General features: G+C 30.6%; 1 protein-coding gene across 4 annotated transcripts in view; it reads left to right on the plus strand.

Annotated features, from left to right (window-relative positions):
* Positions 1-11,317, plus strand: part of LOC132752164 (dystrobrevin beta-like) — an 87,377-nt gene extending 76,060 nt beyond the window's left edge. For 3 of the 4 annotated variants that reach the window (XM_060742457.1, XM_060742455.1, XM_060742456.1), the window contains 5 exons: positions 1,529-2,003; positions 2,589-2,627; positions 3,161-3,416; positions 4,738-4,867; positions 6,527-11,317. In XM_060742457.1, coding sequence (XP_060598440.1) covers positions 1,529-2,003; positions 2,589-2,627; positions 3,161-3,416; positions 4,738-4,867; positions 6,527-6,682 — 1,056 coding nt within the window. In that variant the 3' untranslated portion in view covers positions 6,683-11,317. Of the gene's footprint in view, positions 1-1,528; positions 2,004-2,588; positions 2,628-3,160; positions 3,417-4,737; positions 4,878-6,526 lie in introns of all 4 variants that reach the window. The other variant, XM_060742458.1, reaches the window with a different exon arrangement.
* The last annotated feature ends 283 nt before the right edge of the window (positions 11,318-11,600 follow it).

Below are 11,600 nucleotides of genomic sequence, written 5' to 3' on the forward strand. Positions count from 1 at the left end.
AGTTTTCAAGGACTATCATAGTCAAAGTAGCTAATTTGATGAAGGATACTTGATGAGACTGACATTTGCATATTAAATTTAACACATTCATCATTTTACCTGGACTAACCAATGATAGTTTGTAAATAACACATACATGTACGGTTTGTGAATAACAGTGAAATTATCATCGTTACTCAAGGTGTTGGCCGAGGGAAACTGTATGTTTACAAGTGATGATATCTTTGCTGTTACAAACCTATTTGTTATTTATTTTATTATCCTGAACAAATACTTTATTGGGACACTGTTTCTATAGGTTTTTATTTTTTTATTGAAAAAGTACTGTTACTTTTGTAACAGTACAAAATTTTTAGTCACATAGTACACTTGAATTAACATCGGCCTTACAGAAATAGTGAGGGGTGATAATATCATATATTATTATAAGATATCTGACTGTGATGCCAATGAGGCTCAAACCCATACTGTCTTGGTTGCAACACTTTAGCTATTTGCTGAGACTGTTAATATGATAGCATATACAGTAAGCAGTATAAAGAACCTCAGGTCAGACTGAAGTAGAAGGTTTATCTTGCTGGTAATGTAGACCTTCCATTTATCATGGTAAGCACACACATACACACATAGATATAGATTTAATGTACATGACCATATTAGAATTATTCCTGTCCTAGATTCTTTTTTCCCTGGAATGTTATATCTTGTTTGACTAGATAATTGACCTGGTCACGTGAAGTTTAAATTAGCTATGCAGACATTCAGTGGAATTAGATAACCATACATTGTTCCAGTTTAATGAGAATTTTATTCATTCTTGTGTCACAATCTATTGTATGAGCATTTATACCAGACTTATGTGGTAACACAGAGAATTGAGTAATAGAACTGATTTAAAGATGACAAGTTAAATTAAAGATAATAAAATAGGCAAAATTTATAATTCATGAATTGTTTAAAAAAAATGCAGGTACATCAAAAAAGACATAATAGACTGTCAGATAATTATACATACTATGGGGGGGTCCTTTTTTTTAAGCCCTTTCCCATGTAATAAATAGAGAAATACTGTTCTGTGTGCAACCCCTCCTACATTTCTCACTGGATTTTCTACCAGTAACTCCATCTAGTGTCGTGGCAGGCATCTTTAATACGCCCATAAATTAGAAAATTTTCTATTTAGTACACATTTAGGCCTCTGAAATTTCTAAAATATTTCAACCAGCTTTTATTTACAGAACACTTGATGTTGTGGCAGTTTCTATCACTTGTTGTTTGATGTTTCAAACTTTGATTCTTTAAAATTCATGAAATTTGCAGGAGTCTAAAATATTTAAAATGATGTGATAAATGGAACTTTACTGTACAAATGTTATAGTATAATGGGGAAATTCAATACTATCATTATGTAGAGTAAAGATTGATAGATTGTTTATTTTAATGGTTGAATATTTATAAGGTATGTTGAATTTAGATTAAATATATAATTTGTCTCTTGTTACTGAATAAGGTATTTTTTTTTTTTCAGAACCAGCCTACCTCTCCCAGACTGACTCCTCCGGACAGTTATCATAGTTACAGTGCCTCCTCGCCTTCTTTCTCCACCCTTAACTCCACCCAGGGGCGGTCTAGTGTCGCGGCAGGCACCCCTAATACGCCCAGTGATTACACAAATAGCTTACAGTACCAGCATGGACGGTCAAGTGTGCCGCTCATGTCACAGACAGGCTACTATTCAGACTCTAGTATAAGCACAAATGGCTACAGTCACGGGCGACTCAGTGCACCTATTGTGAGCCCGTCTAATGAAAAGCCTAACACAGTGCCAAACACCCCAGGATTTGAGTCAACTACGCTGTCGGGCTTAGAAGGTGATGTTCAGCTGGCATTTAGTCAGCCATCAAGTTCAGGACATAATGTTCGAAACCTACGGAATGATTTATTATCAGCGGCGGACAATATAACAGGAGCGATGTCCTCACTGGTGAAGGAACTTAATTCAGGTAAATTACAAGCTAGTGAAAACAATGTATGAAATGACATGACTTAAGTTTCAAATGTTCTAGAAGAATATATGCATATATTTCAAGGTATGGTAATCCTTTTTGGTGTCATTATTTTCCATAAACATAAAATTTGGTAAAAACAGATAACTTTTGGAATGATTTGGTTTTGATGTATTCTTGAAGTTCATGGGGTTTTAAAATTTCTTCTATCTTTATCACCATTCAATACAATTGAAAAGGATCTGTATTGTCAAATTTTCTGGCAACATGTTTGGAAAGAATATTCTGAAGAGTTACATTGTTTTAGGATAAACAGTATGACAAGCATGCCATATCTTAGTATAGAAGAATACAGCAAAGTTATATCCCTTTTATAAGATCTGCCTTGTACTAATACTTAAGTATGTGTATGTATAAACACAATTATAAAAAAAAGTCTGGAAGTTAAACAAAGTTCATTCAAATTGTATGTGTAACTACATGGAACTGTAAACATTTTTTAAAAACTGATAAAATAGCACTTAAACTAACAAAGCTCACAGTTAAGTTACAATCATAATTTCTTTATATGATAAATTTCAGATCAGAGTGGTAGTGAAGATGATGAGGACAACATAAATGGTAGGAAATATCTTTGTTTAATATTTCTATAACCATCCATGTATACTTTTTATAATTTTATCATTTGAATATCAATTCTCAGTCATATCCTTAGTGGCAAAAAACAACAAAATTAAGATAAGTGTGAAATTTCTGTCAGTTATCACACTATTTTAGACTTAGTATGAATTCATTTATATAAATGCAAGGTTAGTAAGTTTCTGAACTGTATATACTTATAATAATACTAATAATAATAAACTCTTTATTTAACGAAGGTACCTCATTAAGGCAATACTTAAGTTACTTCCTTTTAGACCTCTATAGTTTGAATTTAAATTGCGGAAATTCATGTAGGATCAAACATTTACAATATTGGCAAAACTCATGTCTTAAGTTATGAGGTATCATGACTCACATAATAATTTACAAAACAAAATTCTTCAAAGACAATTCATTTTCACTTATACCATATGGTAAATTTGTTAAAAAACTACCTATTGGGAATCTTTTATACAAAACTCTATCATTATAACATATCTTTATACATAAAGGTGACCTAGAGATAGCTGAGAACTACATGATGCAAACTAGAGAGGACCTGGAGTCCTGGCAGAAAGAAGTTCAAAAACGTTTAGATCAGGAAACTAAATTTGTGACAGAGCTGAGATCTAAACAACCAAACAGTGGAACCAACAGTAATCCACGCAGTGGATATAACAGTGGAAATAGAAGTGGATATAGTAGTGGTAGCAGGAGTGGATACAGTAGTGGTAGCAGTTACAGTGAGGAGGAGGAAAGTAAAAACAGGTAAATGATTAACCTTTTGAATGATAGAGACAAAACTGAATGTTTTTGCCACCAATTTAGTATTACATAACTCTACTGTTGGCTGCTGATATTTTAAGCATAGTATCAAAACCCATCACAGTAACAATGGACTTCTCCAAATTAAAAGCAGAGCAATTAGATTATGAACATTTAGCATTGTATAGGTAAAGGTTCATTGTTTAGTTGATAGGGATTGAAGCACAAATATTGAAAATTAGTTGGCCCTGCTTTCTCTTTTGTGTAGCAAGAGTTAAGTTATATTTCACAAATATGGGTTTCTGGTGTAGCTCAAATCAGAATTCAGACTCCTAATTCTCATGCCCTCTGTTATGTATGATATGCTTTTTTTACAGGCTCAGACTTGCATATATTTTAGCACTATCATGGTATATAGGATTTTACAGTAACTTGTTGACATATATATTCACAAAATGCATAGTCACAAGTGAAAATATAACAGCTGGTGTTCATGAGTAAAACATAAATCAGTCTTATGAGCAAAACAAACAAGTTTTCTATGAACATTCATGCATTTTGAGAAATGTTAAGCAATTAAATTTTTTTTCAAAGTAATGTTGTGCGCTATCCTTTATGATGTTATAAATCATGATGTCACAAATTCTCAAATTTTGTTACATTAAAAAAATTTAAAATGCTTTGTGCAAATATTTATCTGATTCTGAATCTCATAATTATGCACATTTTGCTTACGATGATGTGTATTTCTGATGAAATTTTCTTTCATAATATTATATGAGATATATTTTAAAGCAGCATGCAATTTTGAAAATGTATTTGAATGTATAATATTGTGAAATAACCAATAGGCAGCAATTAACACATTATCAATGACACAACCCACGTAAATTACCATAAAGTGGTCAAAATATGCATAAATAGCCCTTACTGCGTTAGTAACGCAGTAGAATGCATTAGTAACGCAGTGGAAATACTGTTTTAAATACTGAAAAATCAGCCATTAATCGCACATAACATGTAAAATATTACTTGAATGTTGAATCATTTTACTTTTCCTAAACTCTTAGTACATATTTCTCAAGTTTGATTTTATTGAAATATTTTTACTCATCTGGAGGCATGCAGCTTTAATTTATATTCGAATATAGTTTAGCTACAATGAAAATATTTTTCAAAAATTTAACTGGGAAGTTATGAAAATATAACTTCACTATCTATGGAAAATCATGTAATCAAACCTATTTTTGCTGTGTTACTTTTAACCCAACTCGCAAATGATATTAAAACAATATAATAAAGTTTGAATGTTCTTCATTAACAGATATTTGCGGCATGTATTTCCACGTGTAGACTATACAACAGATGACGGGGAGTCGTATGTGAGAACAGACGATGAAAGTTACACTAGAACAGATGATGAAGATGCTGAACTTTATGATAATCATCCGAAGGTATCTGCTGGTATCAGGAATTATTTTACTTAGTTAAATATTCTTACAAATAGTTCATGATAAAAAATATATAAATTTACCATTGTCTTGGTTTAAACAGCAATTATTTCAGTTTGATTGTGTAAAAAGCTATAAGCTTATAGATACACATTTATTCCTGGGACCAACTAGAACTGAGCTATGAGTGTAAAGTTTCTTGCTCAAGGAAACAACGACTTGCCTCTGATGGGGTTTTAACCCAAAGGACTGGCGATCACTATATTACTAGTCTGATGCTATAACCACTCCGCAATGCCGCACTTAAACCATTGTCTATGGTAACAGATTAAACTTTATCCAGTTATATTTTTGTTATACACTTATCCTACTTTGAATTTTAAAAGAAAACTCTTATGTTATGCATTTGTATACAACAATTGTAGTGCAGTGTGTTTAAACAGCATAACATTGGAGACTCTTAGAGTACTTACTAAGAGCTTACTTCCACAACCAAATATTGTGTAAATATATCTTACACATGTGAACTTTTTTTGATGATCAATTGGGAGATTTTTCTTCAAAAAGAGGGAGATTTTAGAATTTGCAATAAACAATGAAGGAAGTTCTGACATCAAAAATAGGGAGATTTTTCTAATTTGTGAAAATACCCCTTATTTTAAGAAAAAAACTTGAAAAGGTGGGAGTCTCCAGCTAATAGTGGGAGAGTTCACATGTATGATATCCATTGTTTGTAAGTAAATGTTTAAAAAATATTTATACTGGTCGGAGAGATAACTCCGACGCATAGATAACCCCGACACTTGATAAATATAATTGTTTTAGCTTTGTTTTTTAACAAATAAGCACATGATCACCTAACAGTATAGGAACAGGACAAAATGTGATGATTTGTTATAATTTGGTAGACTTTTTAATGTTTTTCAAATAACCTAAACTTTTTGTAGGCAAAAACTGCTTCAAAACGTTCTTTTTACTAAATTACAGTAAGGTAGTTAGAAATGTATTGACCACAGGCCGCTGACTTGGGAAAGATTTTTGAAAAATTGTTTAAATATTTACAAAAAATAGATAAACCATAGAAGATGTAAAAATAAATTATTGATGCTGATTTTCCAGTCATTTTTTACTTAAAAATTTAAGTGTCGACTTTATCTACTGTTGTGGGGTAAAACGACCATGTTTTGTATACCTCATTCAAGACCTTAAAGAAGTACCAGATTCCATTTTCATACATAGTTTTTGTGGTGTAATGTAAAGTCTTTGAACTGAACTTTGTTTAGGTGGTTCAATATTTAAAATATACTGGAAGGTAATTTAAATATTGCAAAAAATATGTGATTTAGTGTCGGAGTTATCTCTCCAACCAGTATATGACACCTGAATGAAAATTTTTAAATGGCATTGAATACAATTTGGCCAAATTCTGTGTCGGTTGACTTTTAGCATTGTTGATACTGGATTATAATTAGCAATGCCAACTTGAAATGGTTACACCCTCAGCTTTGTTGGTTTGATTCCTTCTTGTGATAAAAGAAATTGTTGACATTTCCATATGGCATTCAGTTGTTGTCATAACTGTTGAAATAAAGCAAGGGGAGAATGTTAAACATGATATTCTACAAGGTGTTAATGTTAAACATGATATTTTGTTATATACAGGAGCTACCAAATGAGATGACGTCAAGTCGTCACTCGACAGAGGAAGAAGGATATATACAATCTGATGCTGAATCTTACATACGGACAGACGATGAAGATGGTACAAATACTGACACAGATTGGGAGGAATCAATGAAAAGATGGATAAATAGATGAAAATACACACAATCACTTGATGGGCAAGGGGCAAATATTAGCTTAATGATTATAGATAAACTGTTAATTTAGATCTGTATAGTTCTAATCTGTCAATGAACAAATCTGTATTTATGTATATAGGTATTATACAAAATGCACAAAAACTCTGTCTTATTGACTCGATTTGATCAAGTTTATAGTCTGATATAAATATGAACAAATATAACTATTGTTAATTTATTTTGTTGCATGGAATACCTTTTATAAATAAGTTATTTGTAGTATGATAGAAAACTGTTGTTAACTGATGCTGAAAACATTAAGATAAGTAATTTATACCATATGTCAAGGCTTCAACTTGCCTCCCACACAATTGCCTGAACTCAAAATGCCTGAACTAAAACATCATGTTATGACATTCTAATAACTAACTTTGAAATATGTGACATTGTTGTTGTTGTCAAAGAACACAAAGCTCTAAAAACAAAAGGCAAAAACGGACAACATATTGCTTAGAAAATTTCATTGAGCTGAGATTGTTGTGTGCATTACTTAAGTTACCACTGGTCAGGTCACTAAGTTTTTCAAATTTACGTAAATTTTAGCAAAATTAAAAATGTTAATAGTTTAATATTTTAGACTGATAAGATATAATTGTGATATGAAGTTAGTTATCTAGAAATAGATGTAACTGTGTAATGAAACCCTGATGGTTATGTGAAGATTTTCATTTACTGTTTACTGTATACATGCAGCTACTTTAAAGTGGAACAAACTAATACACTCTTAAAGTAAGTTAAACGGAAATTGAGGACTTTTAAAAACATTTTAGATAGCAGAAAACGAAATGACCTGATTGTTTATCACAAAAAAACGATATCATGCTATTTGCTTATCTTGTTACATAGCAAATTTTCAATTTTTTGTAAAAACTGTTTTCTCTATATTATGCATGATTTACTAGAGAAAAGATAACTCTGTATTGATAGAAGCTGATGAAAAGCAAAATTTGTCTCCCTTTGATTATTTTCAGCCAGCCATAGACAAATATGAAAAAATTAATTTGAACATAACAAAATGTAAAATCAGCAGAAAACTGATCAAAAAAACGCTTTTGATACAAGTATGTTCAAAATGGAACTGCTTTAAAAACAATTTATTAAATTCAAAGTTCTATGTAGCTTTTATTAATTGTCAATATTATAAACCTACAAATCATTGTATTATTTGTTTTGATTTAATCATATTTTCTTCAGTTTGTTTTTTGTTATTTTGTGCTAACTCAGAAATGAGTCCACCATTTTCAATCATTTACTGCATTCGTTTTCATTTTCCTATTTTATTGTGTAGTTTTTCTTAGTACACTGATCCCACACAAGAAAATTTTTTTTTAGGTTTTCAACCGTATTTTGTGAAATATATGAAAACCTGTTACATTCTGTCAAACACATATAGCATTCAATTAACTACTTTGCTGATTTATTATTACACTTTTAATCTAGTATATAATATATCTTCATTTACTAGTAAAATGTTCTCTTTGGGGTTGCATCCATGGTTTTCTTTCAGTCCTTCTTCTTAGCTCAATAAGGAGGCATTGGATCTGTAATCCTGTGGTTGTTAATCTGGTTCTCAGACAGGACAAAATTTCTCTTTGAAAATTGATTTAGGACATTGAGTCAAATGGTAATTTGATTCTAACAGCTAATTCTTAGGTCATGTTGAATTAGTAGGCGGTCTCTTGCAGAGAAATCAGTTGGTTATTACCGGTTAGTTATCCAGGAAAGTTGGTTAAAAGATGGATTAACTGCCGAGATATAACCAGCAAGAGCACCACATACAGTGTAAACGCACATCTGTGAAGGACAGCAACTATAAATAACCAATTATTTACAAAATTCTTTGTTAAAAAGGGCCAAAACTCCAAAAATATGGCTTTCAGAATCATGCCCCTTGCCTAACAAATGCACATTGTCATAATAAGCAAGTATTCGATAACTTGTAAAGTATTCAAATTATGAGCTACATTAAAGTTTTTGCACGATGACAACAATGTTGACACAGCAATAAATTAAGCTCAACTTTTTCTAGAAAACAGGCAAGCTAAAATTGTGTCAAAATTGGCGTTTAAACCAATCAAACAATAATACATTTTTGTTTTTGTGTTTCAGTGAAATTAATTTTTTCTTGTATTGGATTGCATGAAAAATGAAGCTTGTTTCCTATTTGATCAGATTTCTTATTTGTCATTATTAATGCCATATTAATTCATGAAGATAATTGTACAAAATTTATTTACCCATACAATTACCTTTTAGTCTATACTTATACCTCAAACTGTGTTTGCCATTTCACTTTTTAACATGCATTTAGCTAATTAACTTGTTAGTATTATTCACCACAATCAAGAAAAGCTATTTTATATTGTATTAAAATATTGTTTAAAACCTAGTCAGTTATGGAGATAATCTGCAATGTTCATTTATATAATTATCATTTAACATTTGCTCCTACATTAATATCCATGCAATTGGCACAAACTCCATGGTGTCAAGATCTTCTATATTTATTTAATGTTTCTACATTTGACTACAAACTGAGCATTTAAAAGTTCATACTGCTTAAGTCATTGACCTTTAACCCCTGTTTTCATTGTGTCACTATAGAATATAATAAGCACTGGCTTTTTACATGTTTTCATTTTACACTGGAAAAAAATGTAATTGAAAATGTCCTTACCTCTATATGTTACACATGACCCTCTGCTAAATGTAATTTTATTGTGAACACTTTATAATGTTTCATAAATATCACTTGCCTCGATGAAACTAAACAGTGTTTGCCTTACAGGATGTTTAAGTTGTTTATTATTATAACTGACCACTAGACTTGTTGATCATGATTTGTTACGTTAAATTATGTTTCATACCATAAAAAGACTTTTTATTTTATGCTTTTTTTATTGTGTTCATAGTTTTACACAAATAATCAGATTTTTGTTTACAAAATTTGTTCTGTATTATTTCTATATTTTTATATAGGACTTAAAAATCTACATACATGTACATGTATTACGTTTAAAGTAATTTCTGTTCACATTATTAGCTAGTTTTATCACAGGCATATTACTTACCTATCATAGTCTGGTTGACAATGGCTACCAGATGTTAGACATTTTAAGATAGACTGTTCCACCGTTCAGTTTTGCCATGTTTTTAAGGTAATTATTTGCCCTGTAACACCACTAATCTGTCCCCACAGCAATAATGTAACAAAAGGTTGTTTAGAGTACATATACATTGCCTTCAGTCCAATGATTTAGATTCTTCAAAACAACTTTAATGGGATAATGTTTTGATTATGAATCATGATATATGTTTACTTACACAGTTGCCATGGCAACCATATTCTTTCATGATGTTATATTGAAAGATTATCATTAATACTATATCTTTTTAAGGATGTTTTTATCTGCTTTATTTTTGAATTCACCAGAGATGTAGATGACTATATAGTTATCTAAGTCTCTGAATTCATTTATTGTAAGTTGCTTTAGTACCATAGCTGTAATTTAAAGAATAGAAAATATTAGGATAAGGATGTTCTTAGTTTTTAGGATAGGAAATTGTTCTGTAGTTCTCTTTGTTGTCACATTTTGGCAATAACATATCCCACACAGAAAATGTTTCCATCTAGTTTAATAATTCACATGTGATAAATAGATATTTTTCAATATTGCACATATTGCTGGTTGATATCATTATATATTACACAAGTAAAAAGTACTAAGTGTTAATTATTTCGAACACCAAAATTATTACAGGCATGTAAAAATAATACTTAAATGTTGTTCGTTAAGTACTCCTATACCACTGTATAGAAATATCAACATTACTGTTATGAATTGACTCTAAGTTATATTATTGATCAAATGATTACATGATATTTTATAATTTTCAGTTTTTGTATCAGTCATGAGATTTTAAGCCTGAATAGTCTGATTAGTAACATTAGACATGTGACATGTTTTACTGCACACCAGATGTATTGTCTGTATATTGATCTTATCATCATTTATTTACCCACCATTGGCTACAACTCTAACGGCTTAATAAAATTAAAACAATATTGTAATTGGTGTATGCATTTATAACTTGTAGTCAAGAAAATGTGTAAACTAATGAAAATGTTACTTTACACGAATCAGTTTAGTTGGTGTATACTAATGAATTTTATGTTCATAATATGTAGTCAAGAAAATGTGTAAACTAATGATAAATTTACTTTACACAAACCAGTAATAAAGAAATCATAAGTGGCTTTGTTAATGAAACATTGTGTAACATTCAAATGTGATATAAAATTATATATTTAAAAACGTTTAGTCATACAGTGTAGATGTTTGGACTTCATTTGTAGGTTTTCATAACAAGAATAATGTTAGATGCAGACATAGTAATAGTTTACCGTCGGAGAAGTGTCAGATATATATGTGACATATAATGCTATTGGTTGTGACAGTTGACGTAATATAACTCTACATTGATCTTTCTATGCTGTTATATATGTTACACTCTATTTTACACGTGTGTGTTCTATCTCTTGTTGTTAATGCATTCATAGACAATGTTAATAAAAATGATATTTAGCTGATATACTTGCTTTTTAATCTTTATCACTACCAACTGTGGTGTAGCAACTGTTTATAGGTATTGAGTATTTACAGTATCAATAGATAATTATGGATTCGTTTTTTAGCTCGACTATTCTAGGAAAAGGAAGAGCTATAGTACTCACCCAGGTGTCAGTTTCGGCATCACACTTTTGTTTGCGTGCAAGTTGGTATCTCAAAAACTACTTTAGGAATTGGTTGGAACTTCACACGCTTATTTGAGAGCATAATAGGGTTCACTGAGTCTGTCAAAGGCATATAACT

This window comes from Ruditapes philippinarum, unplaced genomic scaffold (assembly GCF_026571515.1).
Source record: "Ruditapes philippinarum isolate M1 unplaced genomic scaffold, ASM2657151v2 ctg95_1_1_1_1, whole genome shotgun sequence".
In the NCBI taxonomy this organism is placed as follows: domain Eukaryota; kingdom Metazoa; phylum Mollusca; class Bivalvia; order Venerida; family Veneridae; genus Ruditapes; species Ruditapes philippinarum.